Here is a 22,504-nt window from a genome sequence, read left to right on the forward strand (position 1 = left end):
TGTACAGAGGCACCGCTTCAATCTGTTTACACTGGACTCCGTCAACACGCTATTATGTAACAGATGAATATATAAATGCCTGTGTTTGCTTCAAATAATAGCTGGAGTGAACCTGTAGTTACAAAATGCTTCTGAAGGGCACCAAGCTTTTCACATCCTTTAATCACTCGGAGGCTTCAACGTCCCACTGGGACTCTTAGACACAGCTTCAATCCAATTCCTGAACCACTAATCTGGGCTTTCCTCCTGCCACCGAGATCGATCTTCTAACAACAGGTATTCACCGGTGTTCAAATGCGGCCGCGCATCGACTGAAAAGTCTCTCTGAGCTTTAGAACAAAGGGAAACAGCTCGGTAGGCAGCGGCGGAGAGAGAGGATCGCACTCTATGTGATGTCCTCTAGATGTTTGATATGTCACCTTCTCCTTTCATGGGAGATGTAGGATCGAATGCTTAAAATGTTCTGTGATGTGAGAGGAGGCCGAGGTAAAAAAAAAAAAAAAAACACAAAACAAAAACCTTGTGGACTTTGTTGAACTTGCAGAATGAGATGGAGGTAAGAACTAATTTGACTAAGCCGAATATCATGTTTGCACCAATTAATGAATTAGATTTCATGCTCAACCTGGCAAATAATCAGGATTTAATGGCTCAAATGTGTAATGTTTACAGTACCTGCACACACCGGTCCTACCTGGGCCACGTCAGTGACAGGATACAAAGAATGCTGCATAGACACTTTGATATCTTAAGGTCAGGCTCAGACACAGCACGATCAAGTGTGTGGAAGCTTTGTGATGTTGGGTGTTTTTGCCAGTGTGATGATAATGATGATTGTGACTGATGTGCTCACCAAGAAGGTTCTGTTTTGCATCTCTTTGTGATGTATGTTATCTGCATTTTAGTCCATGTCTATTTATTTTCACGGTTATAGCCATTCTTCCCGGGGATAATAAAAACATTAGCAAAATGTTAATTGTGACCTTTTTGCTTTTGACTAAAATAAAACCTCTCCCTGAGGGGAAACGAAGTTCATCAATCAAACGCTGCGTGCTCGCGAAAGGGCAGAACGAGCCCAGAATGAAACTTAACGCGTGGCGCAGCTTCATTTTCATATGGCCCATTTTCTTTGGGCTCCGAGTTGGTTCAGCGCTCGCCGTTCCATTTAACAGCGATGGACTTGTGCTAAATAGTCACACTGGACTGTAATGTGGAGGCTCGGGCTTCTTGCTGCTGACTTCACAGCTTTGAAGCCGCTGTGCCTTTAGGTCGATAAGGCCACAGACACGAGGCTTCAGATGCAGGCTTCTTCAGCCGTGTCATTCATTATGAGCAGAGGAGGTCTCGCCAATGGGAAGTCACGTTTGTCAGATGCTGTTTTGCTTCATTTTTCTTCCCTTTTCTTGCTAAATTCAGACGTATTAAATTGGACTGGGGTTCAGCCACAGCGGAGGCCGTCAGATAACTGAAAGACTCTACTGCTTTAAAGGAACGATTGCTGTCAGTCTGTTTATTCGTCCACCCTGTCCAGGGAGTGATGAAACCACCCCTGACTCCAGCCAATAAATTATTAGTCTTGTGATGAAGAGGGTCAATGGGTGCAAACATTATCGGAGCTGTTTCCCGCCACTTACTGTACAAACACAGGCCTCGTCCGCGTCCTAAATGACTGCGGAGCCTTTCATTTTACAGCGCAACTTTGTCCTCCAGTGATGATCATTAAAATGCACTTATATGTTTCTCCATCTGCTTCCCAAATATCACACTTGTTTGTCCTGCCTTTTACCAGGCACCTCTCATTCCTCCTCTTCCTCTTCCTCTTCCTCTTCCTCGGTCCTCACTCTTCTGCATGACTGGTTCCATGTCAGCCCTTAATTGTGTTTTGATGTTCCTCCAAACCTGCAATTGAGCTCCATTCTCACCAACCAAAACAGAACAGGCATCTGTCCACACACACACACACACACACACACACACACACACACACACACACACACACACACACACACACACACACACACACACACACACACACACACACACACACACACACTGTCTGTCTGTCTGTCTGTCTGTCTGTCTGTCTGTCTGTCTGTCTGTCTGTCTGTCTGTCTGTCTGTCTGTCTGTCTGTCTATCTATCTATCTATCTATCTATCTATCTATCTATCTATCTATCTATCTATCTATCTATCTATCTATCTATCTATCTATCTATCTATCTATCTATCTATCTATTCTTTCTAAATGTGTGCAAACAAGCACCGATGTACCATGAAGACCTCCTTCCCCCTCTGGGGACATGTCACATGTAATCACTGTAACACACACACACACACACTGAGTTAGTCAGTCCTAACACTCAGCTAAGTTCAGTTCAGGAGTAAATATTTGTGCTGTGCAAGCTCTAGACAGAGGAAGGCTCCTCACCTCAGCACTGTTCTACCAAATCATGAAATATTCAGAGAGGAAAAGACAGGCAGAGATGGGAGGAGGGGAGAAAATGAAAGGGGGTAAAAAAAAGAGGAGAGGTCACAAACAACACAATACGATAGACATAAGGGGACAAAGTGCACGAGTAGATGGCTCAGTGTAAGAGCAGATGATTTGAAAGGAAGCAGTAGATTGTCTGTGAGGACGGGCAGAGAAGGAGGGGGAAATAAAAAGCAGAGGAGGCTCTGAGAGAATGAGCAACGCGGCTGCAGAGAGAGACATCAAAAATGAGAGAGGCTGAAGAGTGTGACAGGACACAAAGGAGACAGAGGAGCACAGAGGAAGAGGAGGGTGTAAACTACTCTAAGTGTGGACCAAAAATAAAGACATAGACTGACAGGCAAAAAATCTGGAATAATCAGGCAGCACAATATGTGGCACCCTACAGCAGAGGAGGTGGTTGAGGGAAAATGAGGCTGTGCCACTCACATAATCCCTATCCACAACTTAATGAGGGTTTATTCTCTGACAGGTCATTCTGTCCTGGGATCTCTAAAGACTTCTCACCGCTAGAGCCGCTCTATTTACCTCCAGTCTGTGCACCCTGGAACTATTCCAAGATCCTTAAACTATGACTCTTTTCCCCACTCATTACGGCTCACTGTGTTTACTTTGATTAACAGCTCCAAATCCCAACTTTACCGCAATAGATCTGACGCTTCATTTAGAAAATGTACTTAAAGGTTGACTCCTGCCATCACTCGCAATCACAGTAGATTTCCATTCCCATTTGAGGAAGTCTTTGTGACAGTGGGTTTTTCACCAGCTGTGGCTGGATGACACTGTCCTAATTGCTTTGGTTTTCGACTATTGTGGCGTTTAGTCTTGTTTTTCTAATGTTCTGTTCTGTATATGAAATGTTTACACATCACATCTACATTGCTCATTGTAAGTAAAGCGTTTTTTAATCGTGTTGTCTTTGTGATGAAGATGTGATGATTTTTAAAGTGAAGGGGCCTGAACGTGGGCTTGTGTAATGTATAAAATCATCATTACACGTGGGAAACAGCAGTTCAGTAAAAGGAGCAACAAGGTTTGTCAAGTTTCTATTCAAAGATGCTTGAGAGGTGGTGGGTGGATTTAAAGTGGCTGAAAGCCACCAAACAGGACGAGAGGAGACTAAGACGGACGATCACGGTTGCAGGAAGGATCAGGGCCTGTGAGACCCCGAGAGCCAGGAAATCAAACCTGTTTCAACTCCTTCTCCCTGATCAGCTACAGAAAGATGAGAAAACACCCAGAGCATCACTCACATGAGCAGTTCACAATCGCATTCTGACTGTATACACTGATTGATACATTTTCACAAATACTGCACAAACAAAGTTAAAAAAATCAAATTGTGGTCTGAACATTCAAACAACAAAATTTATATTCAGAAATTGTTTCACTGTTGCTGTTCATTCTGATGCAAATTACAGCACCCAAGTCGCCTGCGAGCCATTTTTCAGCTTATTGTTTTGTGGCATATTTGCTGGAACATCTGCCTATTGAGGTGTTTTCATAAGCAAGATGAGTGGAAAAACATATTGTGACTAAATTTACAAATAACAGAGACAGAACACAAACAGTGATATAATAATCAAAGAAATGAAAATATAGAAACTATGTTCAGTGCTTTTGTCACATTTGTTCCTATCACAAACATAATTTCTGACTTTGTCCACATCTAATGATAAAACACCACACTTTAAAGGTTTTCACAACTGAACTGAACAGAAGCACAGACACCCACTTATGTTTTGTAGATGTGTTCTTGCACCACAGTCCCGTGACAGCGAGCCCGTGGATCGAACATGGAAGCAGCATAAGGTGAGATGTTTTGATCAATACATTCTTGATCCTGGTCAGAACCTGGTAACTCCATTACCCGCTGTGTAAATTTGGAGGCTCTGCTGTGCTGACGCCACAGACACAAAACTAGGCACACAAAAAGTAGAGGGAATCTTTAAAGATAATGTTGGATGAACCTTTTAAGCTAATATTTAGACTCATGTAGTCTAAACATACAAAACAGAATTCTGTGAAGAGCTAACAGCACATGAATACCTATGTTTTTAGTGAGCTCTGTCCATGGTGCTGAACTGGAAATGGCTGCTGCAGCCCAAAAAGTAAGGCAGTCCGACTTACAGTAAGACATCCTGGTGACTCACTGTGTCCACATGAGGCAAGACATTCCTTCACTCGCTGCTATACTAGACTACAGTGCAGAATAATAACTACAGGGTACATGTAGTTACAAGCGATGATCCAACTGTACATTAAAATTTGAAATCAAACACGAGCAGTTCAAGTACTGTCCAAATGGTAAGCATGAACACACATTGGGTCCAGGCCCCTTTTCTGCAAACTTGACATACTAGGAAATCCACTCACACATTCAGTGTTCAAGCTGTGAAGGTCTCACGGTCTGAGTTTGTGCAGCCTGGGAGGTGAGGTCTTCCTTCCTTTCACCTTCATTATGATTTCTACCTTCACCCTACCCGTGGATCCCAGCGGTCTTCTATTAACACTCTTCTTCACTACTGTGTCACAGGCCAAAGCTCACACGCCATTAGTCAGGAAAGGTGCGGGTTTCATCCTTGGATCCGCTGAAGCAAGAAGGAAACAGTGTCAGTGCGTGATTTGAGGCTCAGATACAACGCGTTGTGTGCGTTCTTTTCTAATGAGGAGCGGATGTACAGCGGATACATCAGCTATAATCTGACAAATATGGAATTTGAAAACGTAGGCACAAGCGTATTAAGGGATTAAAAGTGCGTAGCGGGATAAGATGACATCGAATGTGAATTCGCACTTTAATTATTTGCTGTTGTTTGTTGTTTTCAGACAAACTTCCGATGGAGACACATCTCACACCATTCACTTCTAGTTGTTTTGTCTTTCACGTCATCAGCAATCGAGAGATGAATAAACGTCTGCAGACGCTCGCGCTGCGTTGCATCAATGTGTGAAGCCGAACGCGACCGTGCAGTGACGGCGTTGCACAGGATTGCCGCGAAATTTCACTCGTGATAGAGAGAGTGGATGTGTACAGTACAGTATGTTCACGCATTCCAGATGTGAATGTAAAAGCAGCTCTCATGAGACTTTTGCGGGTCCTGCGGTGCTTAGTGCGGTGAGTGAGTGAGGGAATCGTTTTAATAAGAACAGACAGTCACCGGTGCGTGTACGGCGCCACCGCAACCTTCCATATATCAAGTGTAGTGGTGCAAATCTATTTGTGTGCTTGACTTCCTCCCTCATAAATAGAAACTGCTCCAGACGCATTATTATTCCCACTATAACCCGGTGCAGGTACAACCTACATCATAGCACATAGGTGATACAGTGGTTTAATAATGGCTTCATTTCTTCCTTCCGTCTCCGCGGCGTCGCTCCGGAATCAATAACGGAGCAGATCTGGCTTCGGAGCCGCTCCGTCTGACGGAAACAACAAAAGCCGCGCGTCTTCGCGAGAGACAAGATGAAGTGCGATAGAGACGCGGTTCCATGTGGACGCACGGAGTTGGCTCCCGCACGCAGCGCTCGGTCTGAAACGCGACTCGCGTGCCTGCGCCAGAGCATCCTGATACAGGAGGAGAGCGGGAGACGCACGCAGTGAAACGCACTGAGGGATGAAGTGGGGGGTTTTCCCCTTCGCTCCCGTTTGGGGATTTGAACGACTTTGCGTCGCTTTCGGTTTTGTTTTGGGCACTTTTGGACAGTGTGGCCACGCTGACGTCGCCCTGCGCGCGTTTCGAGGCTCAGAGAAACTTGCTTACAGTCGAGTCAACGGGTTCAGGTGCGCAATGGCCGGTCGCTTCAGTCGTCTGCCTCTCCGTCTCCGCATGGATGCATTTGGAATGCTTGGTTGAAGAGAGAGAGAGAAAAAAGACACTGCTGTGGAGCCGACAGTCACCTTCGAAGTGCGGATGCTGGAAGGATTTGAGCCCCTTTCATGAATCCTCCTCTCCCGTTGGTTCGGGGCGCCCGTTTAAGAGTCTGTGCAACGTTTTAGTCCAGAGCGCGCTTGTCTGACTCAACGATGCTCTCCAGGGGGACATACTGTGTGTTTCTGTTCGTGCTGAAAAGTATCCTGGCGGACCCAGGAGCCACGAACCAAGGTGAGTCCAAGAGGCTGATCCACTATTTAAAACCGTTTAATATCTCACGCTTGAAAAACTGTGGTGCGTCTCTTAAATGCAGTGCAATGGTTTTAGAGATGGACTAGAGCAGTCAGGTCAGGTCTGAATGCTTGACAACACAGTGGGTGGGAAGATGATAAACGCACTAACGCTCTATAGGGACATCATCCCATTAGTTGTTTTTATTTTGCTGTTCTGGTCACTTGTGTGTTTCTTTGCATAATGTTGCAGGTCTGACTAAGTACAGTTTCATGCAGATGATCCTGCACTTGCAAAGCGCTTTAACACTGCATTCACATTCACCCCTTCACTCACACATTCACACGCCGGTGCCAGAGTTGCTATGCAGCTTATGGATGACGCTGGGGGGCAACGTGGGGTTCATTGTGTTGCCCAAGGACACTGAACCCCAACAGCTCTTCCTCTGGAGCCCCGTGTGTGTATGTACAACCCTGACTATGTGCTGTATGGACGGTTGCATAATGTAATGGTGGCAAAAGCATATTTATAGCTAAAACATGCAGGAAAATTTGTTTTTTGTTAGCTCTTCAATTAAGAGCTAATAATGGTAAACATGCATGTTAAAACTGACTTATAATAATAATTGAATGTGTGCTCTATTAACTTTTTCTGGCCAATTCGTCTTTAAATAGTCTTTGCTGCAGCTATAGGGAGCTCTGAGTGTTATAGTTTGTGTCAGGTGCTGCCATATTCTGTCACCTACGCTGATAATTATGAGTTCCCTATTTCTGCTGCTCTGCTTTGCAGGATTATGATGGTTTCCATACATTCACGATGAAAATCGAACAGGTTTCAGCTTAACGAGTCCAAACGGGACTCCCAGAAGATGTTAAAAAATGCGTCAAAGGAACTTGTGAAATTAATTTCCAGCCACAGGGGCTGCGTGTACAGAGAAACACAGGATATCATAATGTTGTTTCCTCTCAACCATAGTCATAAATCAATTGGGAAAACGAGTGGCGTAATGCAATCTGCTTTCAACATCTTTCACTTTTGCACGCTTGCGGAGGTCAGTTTAATATTCCTTCGTGAATGTTTAATGTTTAGGATACGCGTTTTCAAAGAGGACAAACCTCCAAATGTCAAAGTCTCCTTCACTTCACTTTCCAGAGTGTGTGTGTCTCCTTGTGCGTGCGCTCGCTTTTCCCAACAGGACGCCCGTCTGCATGTGGTGGTGACAGGCTTGAAGGGGGGGGGGGTGCACGGTGGGGTTGAACAAAAAGACAACGTGAGGAGCTTGAAATGCAGCAGGACGAGCTGATCCTGTGTACAGTAGGCAGGCGCGGTGCGTGTTTCCTGATGAATGCGGCCATTCATCAGGAAATTCATAAATTCACATTAAGAGATCAGATTCCTCTTTGCTCTAAAGTACATGCGCTGTTTACAGGAGTAGCAGATTTCCTACTTGAAGTCTCAGCAAAGTTTGAAACCATGGGTCCAACGGCTTCTGATTCATGGGTGACCTCTTGACCTCTGCTGAGTGAACCGACAGTCGTCTCTGGCCGGTTTTACTGCCTTGCTCATGGCAGCTCCACAGCTGATTAATTTTGAATGGCGCTTCTTTATATGAACCCAATGGCTACGTACTGTAGATGCTTTAATGTGGTGGTTGACGTCTAACGCACTGCTATTAAGCGTTAACAATAAAAGCCCAACAAAGTCTAACCGCTGCCTCCTACTGTATGTTGGAGAATGGGTCACTGGTTCCTAAACTTCTAATTTAAATCTAAAAAAGAGCAGGATAGTTTTGCAAACATTAGTGTAAACCAGCTCAGCTTTTTTAATCTAATCTGTACCCACACAAACTGGAGTTTGTTACTGGTATCATATCCTTTTTCGTAATATGATCCTTGGCCTTGTGGGTATTGTTATGTTTTAGGCCAGGCTTTGGCTTACTGCTTATGTTTGCATCCATTTGCATCATTGAATTTAATCCTTAAGCCTCCATTATTTGTACCACCTTCGTGGCCCCTTTAACATTTCTTCCTAGAGAAAGTCTGTATCGTGTCTTACGCCTACTTCATTAGTGCCTGCCAATTTGGCTCAGAATTTGTAAAGCCGGTGTCAGGCTCGTCCTTTTCTTCAGTTTTAATTTATCCTCATTTTACCCACAGGACCCATGTGTTTTTAATAACGGTCTTGCATTGTGGAGACAAAATCAAAATCATCACTGCAGTATTTACAGTTGGGCACATGTCACATTGTTTTCCTCTCTTAATACGAAAGTGCTGTTGACTTGTATTACCATGTCGTGTAGAAAACCGTCACGTCTCTCTCTCAGCGGCTTCCTGATGCCATATCCTGGAAACTGCAAAACGACCCAGGGCCCCTTATAGAAACGTCTGTCTCTCTGGGGAATCTCAGCCGAGCGCTTGTCTGCTTAAATATACTCAGCAAATACTGAATACTGCAATGTATTCGAGAAACCCGGATCCTCGGCGTTCGTGAGCCACCAAGACGTCTATATATGTTTTGCGAAAGGCATATATAGACGTCTATATGCAGCATGTCTAAAAAAGGCTCACGAGCACGCAGAGGTCTGCAGTGTGACACATCCCTGACACATTAACTCAGAGAGCAACACCGCAACACTAGACGTGCAGCATAATGAAGTGGTTACACAATCTTGTGGTCCTAATAACTGCATGCGCTTGTTTGCAGAATTGTTCATAAAAATATGGGGAGCTATTCATAGACACGGCTCCAGAGCACTTCTTAGGGACTAAACCTCCACGGGGAAACTTTAAGAAGGAGCCGTTTGTAACAGGTTAGCGCCGGTCTAAAATCAAAGCGAGGTAAACAAAGGACGCAGGCTGTGCCTCCAAGCTGCAGGAGACTGTGCTGGAAGCAGTAGAAGCCACTGGACGCTGTGCTCATCTGAATAACCTGCCTCGGTTCAGCTGCCGTGGCTCCTTGTTATGTGGCTTATTACAGGGGACTCGACGCTGAAGAGGCCTGATTCAGTCGGCGTGGCTGGATTGTCTGCGTGAGCCGGGAAATGTGAGCATCCGGCGTCATGATTGAATCTCACCCTCAGCGTTTAGTATTCTGTCAGGCAGCGAGATCGCGTTCTTTTCTTCCTCCGTTTTAAACAGAGGCAAGGCCACTTTATTATAATCCAGCCCTTAATTACAAGTAGGAGATCAAGGCTAAACGGAGCTTCTGTAAATACTGACGCGCTTCATTTAGTCCCTCCAACCTGTGTTTACTCTGATTATCTAAGTTGCTCTCAAAACAGCAGCCACCCCGTTAAATTAGTTCAGATTCGGCAAAGTCCGACACACACTGAAGTGACAGGTCCTCTGAAGATGTGACTCTTTGGTCTATAATGTCAGCCACTGAAGTGGGACGCACTTTATTGATAGAGATTGTAATTAACTGGCTGTTCGGAGACAAAGGAAATTGCGCATTCATCATATCAAATTGGCTCCGGGGGCTCGGAGGGCCCGATAATGGCTCGCTTCACGCTGGCGCCGTGACCAGGGTGCAGACAGCTGCAGGTGCTTACACTCGTACGTACTGTGGGCAGCGCTGTCACAGACGCGCTCGCACCAGCAACACCGAAGCACCGGGGCTGTAATTGGAGCGCGGGGCCGGTGTACGGTGCATCTACGAGGTGGCCGCTCGTCCCTCGTTTTATTGTTGTGTGAAGAAAAGTGGACCTCGGTGGTAAACGTGGGCTTCGGATTCTGCCTTCCCAGACAGAAAAGGGCGCTTAAGTGTGTGGGAGCGTGGCCCACATGCAATATGCATCCACAGAGGACGAGGCCGGACCCACAGGTGTGATTTAAATTACTAATGCTCCTGGCTGGACGCGCAATAACGTTGTCAAATGGTTATAAATTTGCATTAATGAAATGAAACGCCGCCTCTTTTCCTGCTGCGCATCCTTTGTTGTGTAACCAAGGAAAGTTTTGTTGCTATGGGTCAGCAGCGCTGAGTAGCATCCCCGATGCTGCCAAACTAAGCAAAAGTAGCTGGAAAGTGCCCCAGATGCTGCCTCAGTTATTTTCCACTGAAGCACACTAGACTGGATAAAATGAGAAATGCCTATAGTCTGACAGGTTGGCCGTTGTTGCTGATGTTGTGCTGTCTGGGTTTTGACAGGACACATATATATGAACACATACTGAACCCAGCATCCGCGTATGGCTGAGTGGAGCCCACTGTCTTTTGCATGCGTGCTGCTGTTAATCTGCCGCGTCGGAGCGACGTGGGTCACTTTGAGCCGCTCTGCCTTCTAATTGGAGCGTCGACAGTCTTTTAGCATTGGGAGCCGGCCGATCGCTAACGACAACAGCCGGCGGCCGCCCACGGTGATGACAGCGAACCAAAGCGACCTCACCACAGCCGTTTGCACCAGAGATCCTCGGATTGTGTCTGAGCCGAAGCACTGCTGCGCTCAGACACAACCTGGAACAAGCACTTCTACGAATGACGGTGACTTTTGTGGAGAAGGAAACCCATTGTGTGAGCAGTACCTCATTCAAATGCCTCCTGCTTTTTTTTCCTCTGCTGTGTCCGTCTTAAATTAATTTTGATCAAGTTGCCTTTCGTTTGTTTTGCTGGTTAAATATCAGCGCTTCCACCGCCCTGTCTCTGTCTCTCTTTCCCCTTTATTCATCTTTGGATCATCTTTGATGTCATGTAGCAGAAAGCTTCTGACCTCTGAGAAGGAGAGGACTAATTTTCCAGACTTTGCCTAGACGGAGGGCGGATGCGTGTTGTCCTGGACTTTTCTAAGAGCTGTTATTTCATAGGTGGTTGAATCTGATAAGGGCCTTACAGCTCTGTCAAATTCCCTGTTGACACCTTGATAACTATTGTCTGCTCTCTTCCTATTTTGTCATCTCCATTTCTCTTGTTTTTAAATTTACTGTCCAACCTCCCTCACCCTCTCCCTTCTTCCCTCTCTGCTTTTCCGTGTCACTCTTCTCTTCCTCTATGTTGTTGTCCTCTCTGTGGCTCCTCTTTTCTTCTAACTTCTGATCTTTATTTTCCATTCTTTTATTTCATCACCCCTTCTCTCCAGTGGTCCTGTTGGACACCACCACAGTGCTGGGGGAGCTGGACTGGAAGACCTACCCTGTCAACGGGGTGAGTGACCCTGGCATTTCATAAAGCCGTGTAAGAATGTTCACCGTCGAGCATTATTCATCAAACCCGGCTCTAAACAAACACAAACAAGAATGATAAGGTTTGTTTGCTTTGTAAAATGGAAGCCGCGATCTAGAAATGTCCTTCCGTTGCAAAACATAACCCTGGAGCCGAAGTTGTCAGGGTTTTACTTGGCCGTAAGTCAGACGCAGACAGGAAACATGACCTTGGGGCTTAGTGAAAATCACGCAGACAGCAGGTGCCAGCCGCCCTGACAGCAGTCGGGCCAATGCGTCACTCAGTGAGCATCGATTTGGTGAGTCCTCGGTCAAAGACATTATAAATAAAAGTTGTGTGAAGTGCGGTGATGTGGAATAAATTATCAGCTGAAATTGGGTTTGTACAACCATTAGTGTCTCCGGGCTCTGACCTCACCAACCCATCCAGTAGTAGCAGGAAGTGCCCCCGCTGTAATGTCGGTGTGAGGAGGAGTGAGACCAGCACCGAGCAGCAGAGCATTCGTTTTAAACTGTGGCCCACAGAAACGTTCTGTACGAACTGCAAAACAAACCTGCACCCAGGCTTTTTGCCACATGATGGACGCTATTCGAAAAAACATGCATGAACTGAATCATCGCGCCTTGTTGTGAAGTGCAACATCACAGAGGGTCTTCACTGTGTCTTTTATTTGCTGTGTCTCATTCCAACCGCAGAACCCCACAGGTAATCTTTATTGTTAAGTTATTAAAGTTTGTATGTTCACCATCTATTTAATAGACCACATTTCAAACAGTAGGAATCAACTCATCCTTGAGTCGTGATGTGATTTACAGTGCAGTGCAGAGTGAAGCCCTGAGATCCGAAAGCGTGAGAATAAAGTTGTGAAGTTCATTTCCACTTGCACTGTTTCTGTAGTTTTGCCTAAAACCTCTGAGCCAAATATAAATTTGACTGCAGCCTTAATAAACCTGTGCTTAGTAAAGCGTGACCTAACAACCGAGTCAGGATAAGGTCAAATAGAAATTCTGATAGTTTGAACAAGCGGTTATTTGAGACTGGTCTCGTGGTACTACGGGTGAGAAGCTGTAATTTTGGTAGACGGAAATATTTCACCTGGGACTAAGCATTCATCAGCAACACTGATCATTTTTCCACATGTCTAATTCAGTACATGAGGTGTTTGAGGCTATTATTAAAAGTGTAATAAATTCTTTGGAGCAAAACCAATAAGTAGAAGCAAAACACTGAGATATGTTCATGGCCAAATACCAATATTGAAACAGCTTCTCTCCTTATTTTACTCAGCTTTAAAAGGTTCTTGCTATAGGGAGCAACAGCATCATTAATTGGTTGAACAAAAACACACCGCCACCGCCCAGATTCGCATCAGATCAATAATTCATCATGACTACAGAGAGTTAATGATATTTTCATAACACCTCTCTTTCTCTTCCCGTTAGTCTGACATTGACAAACAGTCTTGTTGCAATCAAAGCCTCACACCTCTTAGCCAGGTTGAACACACAACAGTCAGCGTATCTGTTGTTAACAGGCTCGCGTCTCTTTTGGAATGAAAACCCTGGTGGGAATGTTATTTTTCCACCTCCCCAACGCCGTCACTCCTCTTCAGCCGCGCAGACACTTTTACGCGTTCCTTCGTGGCCGCAATCATCGATATCTGCTGCCCACCGCCTGACCTGTGGACTCGGAGCTAGGGGGTCAAGGCCTCCATCCTTTCAAAGGGACAATAGGCTGAGAGCTGCTAACGTGTGCCTCGGCTGCTGCGCCGTGACAGCGATGCTGCATGTTTCGTATCCAGTAAGCCCCGTGTGGCCGAGCGTTATTGTTTGCCATGTGCGCTGTTACTATCTTTATTACAGGTACTGATAGTTTTTTGATACTTTATATTGAAATGCAGGAGTCGTGTGCAGACATACGGTTAATCTTTAAGCCACATACTATAGAAAGCAACTCATCTCATACACCCATACATCAAAGAGAAATCTCAAGCACACAGAAAATAAGAGCATCGAATGTGAAACCACCACAAACCTAAAGTCTTATTTTTTATTCATGAATGTGAGTTTTTTATTTTTTTGTTGTCATCGTAAAAAATAAATCATCAAGTGAAAAATACATGGTTCAGTAATATATATATAAATATATGATAAAAAAATACTGTACGTGATGAAGTTAGCGTTTGGTTGAAGCCTTGGCGTCCCAACACCAGTAACACTATCAGCTTCTGTTATTTGTATGGTCTCAGTGCAGCCATCACCCATTTGGAAGCGGTGCTCTTTATCCACTCGGCAAAAGTTGCATCCAAATCCTTTTTCCTCGTCTCTCACCGACTTTCTCCTGACTGAACGCGTGCTTGTCAAAGGTTCCTGGCACAAGCTGAAAGCGGACCTCGGGCTGCCAGGGGCTGTGGTGGGAAAAGCCAGGACAAGTTGAGCTCCAAACTCGCTGCAAGTTTTTAATAGCGCTGCACAACGACGGGGCTCTGCTTCTGCTTGTGAAAGTCATGGAGGGAAAACAGAGTCAGAGCAGGATGCAGAGCCTCGCTTCACCTGGAAGAGTGGCGGGCGGCCTCTGTGGAGCCTGCAGTGTAGCTGCAGAGACCTGCATGTGAAAACGACTGCAGTTTGTATTGGTCTAATTTGTGTTTAGTTTTGTAGCGACGCTGTGGTTCTGACTGTCTGTGTCAATATGATTATTCTCTAACCTTCTCTCTGGGCAAAGCACACAAGTCAAAACTTGGTTTGTCTTTAAAATAAAATGGACTTTTTTGGGTAAAGTATAAATTCATTTCCAAGCTTCATATTCAGAAGCAAGTGGCTCCTTTCAGCCTTTTCCCATCAGGTGTCGCCACAGCGAATGATGGGCATGGTTGTTTTTGGCCAGATTTTACGCTGGATGCCCTTCCTGACGAACGCACCCTTTCTGTTTAGCCAGGCTTGGGACCAACACAGAAGTCATTGTCTTTCACCTCCTGCAGCTAGATTCAAAGCCATGACCTTGACATCAGCAGCGCAGCGCTCTGACGACTGCACCACACAGACAGCGCTCAGAACCAGCTCCAACAGTATAGTTGTTGGGGTCGGCATCGAGCTCCAGTCGTTTCCTCTGCCTCAGGTTGTGGTTCTGTCTTGTCTTCTTCGTTGGTGTGTTGTTTCTTCCTCTCTGCTGTGAGTTCCTGTGATCATTGCTATTATTTACACCTGTTTGTGTATTTAAGGTCTCCCCTCCTCGGCCTGTGCTGATGTTCTACCGTATGTATGGTTCACTCTCAGGTTTTACTCATGTCCTGTTGTTTGTGTGTCTCCTCACATGGCACACATGTCTTTTTCAGTCGCTTCTTGCTTCCTTGTGACGAGGATTGTTTGTCCTGTGCTCGGTCCAGTACATTCTGTTTCTGCTCATTGATGTTATTTGGTGTCTGCTATACAGTAGTATGGACTTACCTCATGTCCCACAGTATATTAATTTAGTAACATAGTTTCTTACACAGACAGTTAGTTTGTTTTGCTTGTAACAGTTTATTTAACACATTAATTCATTTTATTAAGATTTGCACAAAAAACAACCACACATCTACTCAGTGTGGCACCTGTACAATGTACAGTATGAAACACTGTGCAGCCACGAGTAGAAATCTTGTCTCCACCACTGGAATGTGTCTGAGCAGCAGTTGGCTTTCTGTCCACTTCAGTTCTGAGAGAGAGAAGTACCATTTACTAAGCAGTAATGAAAAGGTCGGACTCTCCAACTCTTCCCCTTCGTGTGTTTGCAGACGCACTAGTCATTAATTGATGTGTTGCAAACTTTATAAAAATCCTCCTCGACCTGAAGAGCACTTTTCAGAATGAGTACTGTAAAGTCAGCTGTAGGTGTTGGCTTGACATGCTGTGTTTGGGATTACTGTGAGCGATGAGGTCAAAGGTCATAATGCCGGTCTAAGGGGATTGCCTCAAAGTTGTGAAGAAACTGACCTGTACTGAGTATCTCAGCCTCAAACGTACGTGTGAACTTCACCTCCGGCATTTAACAGGCACTTATGTTGCAACGCTGTCGAGTTCGCGCCTTAATTAGTGCTACACCGTGTACTGAAACCTGGTTTGTGTTTGCTGCAGCCTGCTACGCTCGGGGCTAATAGACGGAGCGATTAGCGGGTGCATATCTGATTGCCTCCGAGAGCGTGGGCTGCGGCTCATCTTTCAAACACGGGCTCTGCATTTGTTTTCTCTCCTCCGAATCATGCCACCTCCCAAGGGGGCATTTTAGAACGCTGAGCCTCACAAAGTGACAAATCACCATTTTTTTCATCTCCAATTACTTAATGCTGATCGTATGCAAACCAAAAGGCCTGCCGTCTTTACAGACACACTTTCTGTTTTAGGACCTGTAAGGAGGGCACGGAAGCAGCTGGATGCCGACTGTGTACTGTACAGTGAAGATGCTCTCACTCAGCCTTTCTTGACTTCTAGGGTCTTTTCCACTTTTATATTCTGGTTGAAAAGCTCAAGAATGACAGGTTGAGTGGCACCTGAACCATGGCAGAGACCTTGCAGTTGTATAACAGCAGCCAGCTTTATTCAGTATATTCATATACTGTACACCTAGATTCATATTGGTTAATTAACCACAATACATGCATCAGCGGACTCTGGGGACGTTGGTGCCTGTTACACACTAGAACGTACGAACTAGAACCCCAGAGGTGAGTCAGAAGCGCCAGTGTCAGGGTTTATTGAGTAGGGGAATGGGAGCAGCCAAGGTGGGATGAAGGCGCTGCTGAGGGGAAAATCCTGGGCTGGTCGTCGTGTGGTTCAGAGGCGTCAGGGTGCAGATGGTGTCAACTATTGATCCTGTTCCTTATTCGCTGTACGTATTTAGCAGGTGACAGGCTCCGGACCACTCCTGAAAACACCACCCGCCCCACTACTCACGATCACACCCACTGGGAGACGGTCCATGAGTGGGCCTGCTGTTGTGCACCAGCACTGGATGGTTTTTTCAATTGTTTTATGAGGGTAATCACTATAAAGATGTCATAATTAAACAGGTAGCTACCAGAGGAGCCCTAGGTTCATTTGACCTGTGGTGACTGTATGCAGCTGATCCACATCTCCATTTTTAGATTCTTCTTTGTTACTTTGAACTTCCTGCCATAGCAGTAATTTAAGCATAAACACAGTTAGCGTCTCCAAGGCGTGGGCACAGCCTTATTGAATGGCTAGAGTTCCATTGAAAGACAGAGTGATTACAATTGATTAATCTTTTAGCCCTCGGGTGTCACATAGAGCTAATTTAGATAGCTTAATTAATAAAAGATTAATTGCTTTTGCACACTCCACTCAAGGTTATGGTGTTATTTAATAATTTATATCTGAGAACACTCTACCTCCAGTTGCTTCAATTTCCTGTATGACTTGACTCATCCTGCCTGTCATCCACCCTTTATTGAGTCGCTGCTTGGACCACCTCAGTCCCGATAGTCATCGTTGTGACTGTGCAGAATTTTACGCATTGGTGCCAATGTGGTGAGTGAAATCAATAAGCGCGTAAAGTGCTTTCCATTCCTCTTTAGTGCTCTTTAAGTTGCTTTTCATGTGACTATGAGCTGCGAGCGACGAACGTCTGGACTGGAGCTGCTGGGTTGAGAACAGCAGCAGAAGAATGCGGAGCTCAGAGATGTTTTAGATGGTGGTCTGTCACTGGATGCTGGATGTCTGTAGTCAACGAGCAGATACTGTTTGACTGACTCCATGCAGTGCAGTTATGAGCCATGTCACCAAAAATGTATTGAATCATATGATTCCACAACAAGTGCCAACACACATCAGTCTATCTACTATGAATGTCCCTGAGTAGGGAGTAAAAACTGCTGTTTTCCCACTAATCTTTTGGTCAACAGCTTCGCCGGCACATCATGAGCGTTTATCTCGTGACGTCGATCTGACGTTTGTGTAACAAACGCACACACACTGGCCCATTTAATGCCATAGCCGCTAAGAACGAGGTTCAGTCAATAAAGGCTGGGGCCTGTAAGGTGCTGATTCCCACAATGTGAAAGCAGAGCAGACAAACAAGAGAGTCTGGCTGATGCAAGACCTTGAAAACTTTGGTGAAACTAACCCAGTGAGTCTAAAAGACCATGTTTCTATAGAAATGAATGTTCAATAAATACAGGGACTTTATACAGTACGTGAATGCAAAAATGCTTAACATTTACAGAGATTGTCATCGTGATGAGGTTAATGACGCCTATGCAGAAGATGAAGGCACTTTTTCATTGACCCATCTTTTACAGTGGGACGCCATCACAGAGATGGATGAGCAGAACAGACCCATTCACACCTTCCAGGTTTGCCACGTCATGGAACCCAACCAGAACAACTGGCTCCGGTCCGGATGGATCCAGCGCCAGGCGGCACAGAGGGTCTGGACTCTTCAATACACATACATTGTAGTAGACACTGAATGCGTCTGGGTTGGTGCCAGTTAGATTTCACATATACTGGACTTCACACTCTGCTGTCTGTTGACCGTCTTATTGACATTGTGGATATTTGTCCATGTCCTTATTGGCTCTGCTGCTTCTTTTCTGTGTTTTAGGTGTATGTGGAACTGCGTTTCACGCTGAGAGACTGCAACTCCATTCCCTGGGTTTCTGGCACCTGTAAGGAAACCTTCAACCTGTTCTACCTGCAGACAGACGAACCGCTCCCCGCAGGAACCCGCTTTCGTCCCAGCGACTACGCCAAGGTGGGCTATCAGACCGGCGCCGCCTGCGGCTGGGCAGCGACGGACCGGGCTAATGAAACCTTGCTGGCTTTCAGGTGGACACCATCGCAGCAGACGAGAGCTTCACGCAGACGGACCTCGGAGACCGCGTTCTTCGGCTGAACACCGAAGTGCGGGAGGTGGGGCCGGTGAAGCAGAAAGGCTTCTACCTGGCCTTCCAGGACGTGGGCGCTTGCATCGCCCTCGTGTCCGTCAAGGTGAGCGAAGGCGGCGAGCGGTCCGAGAGCCAGCGACGGCCAGGGTCACCCTCCCGTCTCCGTCTCCGTCTCCGTCTCCTCCTCAGGTCTTTTACAAACGCTGCCCGTCGACGCTGAGGAACCTGGCGGCGTTTCCCGACACGGTGCCGCACACGGACTCGTCCTCCCTGGTGGAGGTGAGGGGGGCGTGTGTGGAGAACGCAGAGGAGCGGGACACGCCCAAGCTGTACTGTGGCGCCGACGGGGACTGGCTGGTGCCGCTGGGCCGCTGCGTCTGCAGCATCGGGCACGAGGAGAAGGACGGCCACTGCGTCGGTGAGAGCGCGTTTTAAAGCGTTCTCATGATCGCTGGTTTCCTGACATCGACTCACACTTTGATTACAATACTTTTGTTATGTTATGATGATATTTGACAATCACTACTTTGGCTCTTTTCAATAGGAGAATAAGGAAGGTAAGTGCATATAACGTTAGTCTGTTTGTTGAAATTGTTCACATCTGATTCTACCTTGACAAATATAAAATATCAACGTTCACCCACTTAAGATTCACACAAAAGCTTTTCTTTGCGTGCGCCTCCTCTAACTAGTTATATCAGCATTGTTGCAGCTAAACTGGCCCATTGTCAGCAGAGCGTGTAGGAATAGAAGTGAAAGACTTGTTCCACATAGTATTTGTCCTTGTTTCTCAATTAGACTGAGCAGCCAGACTGGGGCCTTGCTGCTAATTGCCTTCATTCGTTAGTTTCGCAGCTTGTGTTTTCATGAAACTCTCCCGGTCCCTCTTTCATTTGCACGGCGCTGACTTGCTCCTGTGCTGTAGATACTGTAGGAGCTAAACGGAGCCACACATGATTACAATGGAGGTGAGCCCTGCGCCGTACGCTACTGGATACAATTTGCAGACTTCTAGAGGTCCTAGGTGGTCAGGGCCTAATTTGTACAGCACGCCTGTGGTGATGAGGGTCCTCAGGTTATTACAGACAGAACTCAAACAGTCATTAGTGCATCTGATATGTAGGACAGGCTTTAATATCTCCTTTATTTGCTCCTCGGGTGTAATTTTTCTTTTTATCTTCTGCTCTTTTATCTACTTTTTATTTTTATTTTTTTCTCTCGCTCTCCACCATCTCAAAGATGTGGTTAAATAAAAAGAAGCCTGTCATGAGAGATTACTGATGAGGCGGCAGCTTTGGAGCAGTCCTCTCATGGTGCCCTGCATCTCTGCGCTCTATTCATCTCCTCTGACTGTCAGTAGTTCGTGTCAGGGGGGATCTTGGCAGCCGCTACTGTACAGTGAATGGGTCAGTGGCTTGTGCAGCAGTAACCCACTTGGCACTGAGGGAACGAGGAGCCTTTGTCCATTTGACTTAGTCAGTTCTGCTACTGTAAACGTTAACAACCCACATCCCTCATTTCCTTTTGGTACGTCCTACTGAAGCCTGCGTTAAAGTCAGGCCAGCACCACAGTAAGCTGCTTCCTGATATAGCAGCACGTCAGATGCAGCTTGGGAAAACTAGATGTCACAGCAGCTGAGTGACATATTGGCAAAGGTAGGACTCCAAAATAAGATCATTTTTCTAAGGTTTGACAAAGAGGAAGTTGTTTTACAGCAGAGGATGAGAACATCACACATTCTCCAAATCGGATGTTGTTTCAAAATGAAGACTGTGCCAATGTTCCTTACAGAGTGTTGCATCTACTGTACAATGAATAGATAAGTGCGTCTAGTATTTACAGGAGGTGGTCACCAAGATGAAGGCTCATGATACAGTGTTCCACATTATGATTAGATTATTCTATATTTGAATTTCATTTTCCCAGATTCAAGCAAATGATGTTTCTCTGACTATAATAGAAAATAACACAATGAAGAACAGCAAATGATCCCATTTCCAAGGCTGTAGCCGGAAAACGTATGAACACGGAAGTGAAGTATTCTCAAAAGTGGACCAGCAGTTTTCCCTGCACCCCGTCCTTCTCTGGGGACCTGCAGCGAGAGGATCCAGCTCTGCTGCGCGGCTGTAATGTTTGTGCAGCCGCTCCTGCTGTGCGCGGAAACGTCGGCTCATAACTATCGCTAATGTTTTTGTGAGTTCCTCAAACGGCATCTTTGAACTCATTAACGTTACATTAGATCGGGTGATCAATAATAACAACTATCTCATCGCACCGGAATTAATGATTTATGGCGTCCATAAGCCACCGCCCGTCGCAGCTTTTCTTATCAATAATTTCCATAGGATTTGCAGAGCTTACAGTGTGATGAAGATGTGGACTGTGCAAGTAGTTGCAGCAAGTTTAGGCATGAACTTGCGATGACTTCTGCTTTCTCCTCGTTTTCATTTGGAACACTGCTTCAAAGGGTACTGTGATCAAAGCTGTCTGAGAGGCAGCATGGGGAAAGAGCAAAAGAGGGAGAGGGAGCGAGAAAAGAGGGGCGAGCGAGAGGAGCGAGAGAGAGCGAGAGCGAGCGAGAGAGAGACAGAACAGGGAAAACCCCAGCGTTCCCAAATACGAGCAGAGCTCTGCGCTAACACGTCCATCTTTCCCTCCCAGCTGCCTAAACAAAGGCATCAACGCTTATCAAACCCTGCTTTCCACCCCAATAGCATTCTGCCAGACTGTTTTGACATCTCAATCGAGCGCTTTATTATTCTATTCCTTTCATTCGGTGTCAGCCACAAGAGGATTACTCAGAGATAGGCTGGTTATATCATGACCTAGATAAGGCAACATCATAGGGCTAATGCTATTTGTTCCACATCGTTTCGTCACAGCATCATATTCAAAAGGAGGCAGCGAACTGTGGGGGAAGCTAATAGAGATGTCTTTTCAAATTTCGCCTAAATCAGAGTAGATGCGCAGACAGGCAGCGAGACCCACCGCTACTGAGTGATTACATTCAGCAGCCTCCAAGTCTGCTGTACTCAAATATTTTGTTTTAATAAACCTTTCTGTTTTGCTGCCGACCCCTCTTCTTATTTTGTAAAGCCAACCATTTCCCCCGCTTCCAGTTTCTCCCTGTACTGGATCAGTGGTAAGAAAGTTATCAGTGGTTTCCTGAATGACACAATGAGGTCCATCTGCGTTTTCCTCTTTTCATTTCTGACCCAGTGGAGTCAATAAAGTGACTTTCTGGGTCGAGTCTTCGGAAAGACTTGACTTGGCTCCTTGATGCTGGCTGGAGTTCCAGCTGCCTTGTTGCCGTGGTTTCAGGAAACAAGGAAACGGCAGCTCTCGGAGCGGCGTCCGAGCCCCGCGTGGAGGACGCTGTTTACCCGGCCTCCAACGCCGCTCAGCCAGACCAGAGCATCACTCATTCTCTGTGAACTCCCCATCTGCATATCAAAGCCCAGAGTCCAGGGCAAACATAGTCTTTGGCTCCATCTGTTTCTGGCAACGTAAAGCCAAGAGAAAACTTCTAACGCTCTTAGTTGTCGCGTCGCTACATTCCACCAAATGTGCAGGTGATGAACTTCCTTTGAGCGGAGCCCTCTCCTTGGAGCGTTACAGCTCGTTTACGGCTCGTTTCAGCAACCGGTTTGTTTCTGTGCTTGTGAACGTCCCCAACCTCGCCGTTTGTTTACTGCTTTTAGCCGCGGCGGTTTCGCTTGGTGTGCAGATAAAGTAGAGCACAACACTCACGGAGCGCCCACGCAAGGTGAGAAACCAGCATCTGTTCACAAGCGTTTGACATGTTCAAATCCCCGCTGTGCCTAATCTGAAACACCTGGGTTTCAGGAGCGTCTCTATCCACATAT

At 46.0% G+C, this 22,504-nt stretch overlaps 1 protein-coding gene and 1 long non-coding RNA gene across 2 annotated transcripts in view; one reads left to right on the forward strand and one right to left on the reverse strand.

The window, feature by feature from the left end:
- Positions 1 to 3,837: 3,837 nt before the first annotated feature.
- Positions 3,838 to 6,392, reverse strand: LOC114851894 (uncharacterized). The gene is made up of 2 exons (XR_005897423.2): positions 6,256 to 6,392; positions 3,838 to 5,082 (listed from the first exon to the last, which is right to left on the reverse strand). It is a non-coding gene; the product is annotated as an uncharacterized LOC114851894 (long non-coding RNA).
- LOC114851892 (ephrin type-A receptor 6-like) overlaps positions 6,209 to 22,504 on the forward strand; it is a 37,205-nt gene continuing 20,909 nt past the window's right edge. Inside the window, exons 1-7 of the mRNA XM_055507309.1 lie at positions 6,209 to 6,597; positions 11,672 to 11,736; positions 18,050 to 18,178; positions 18,355 to 18,504; positions 18,579 to 18,740; positions 18,827 to 19,051; positions 19,653 to 19,659. Of these exons, the coding sequence (XP_055363284.1) occupies positions 6,519 to 6,597; positions 11,672 to 11,736; positions 18,050 to 18,178; positions 18,355 to 18,504; positions 18,579 to 18,740; positions 18,827 to 19,051; positions 19,653 to 19,659 (817 nt within the window). The 5' untranslated portion in view covers positions 6,209 to 6,518. The remainder of the gene's footprint in view (positions 6,598 to 11,671; positions 11,737 to 18,049; positions 18,179 to 18,354; positions 18,505 to 18,578; positions 18,741 to 18,826; positions 19,052 to 19,652; positions 19,660 to 22,504) is intronic.

Source organism: Betta splendens, chromosome 3 (assembly GCF_900634795.4).
Source record: "Betta splendens chromosome 3, fBetSpl5.4, whole genome shotgun sequence".
NCBI lineage: Eukaryota > Metazoa > Chordata > Actinopteri > Anabantiformes > Osphronemidae > Betta > Betta splendens.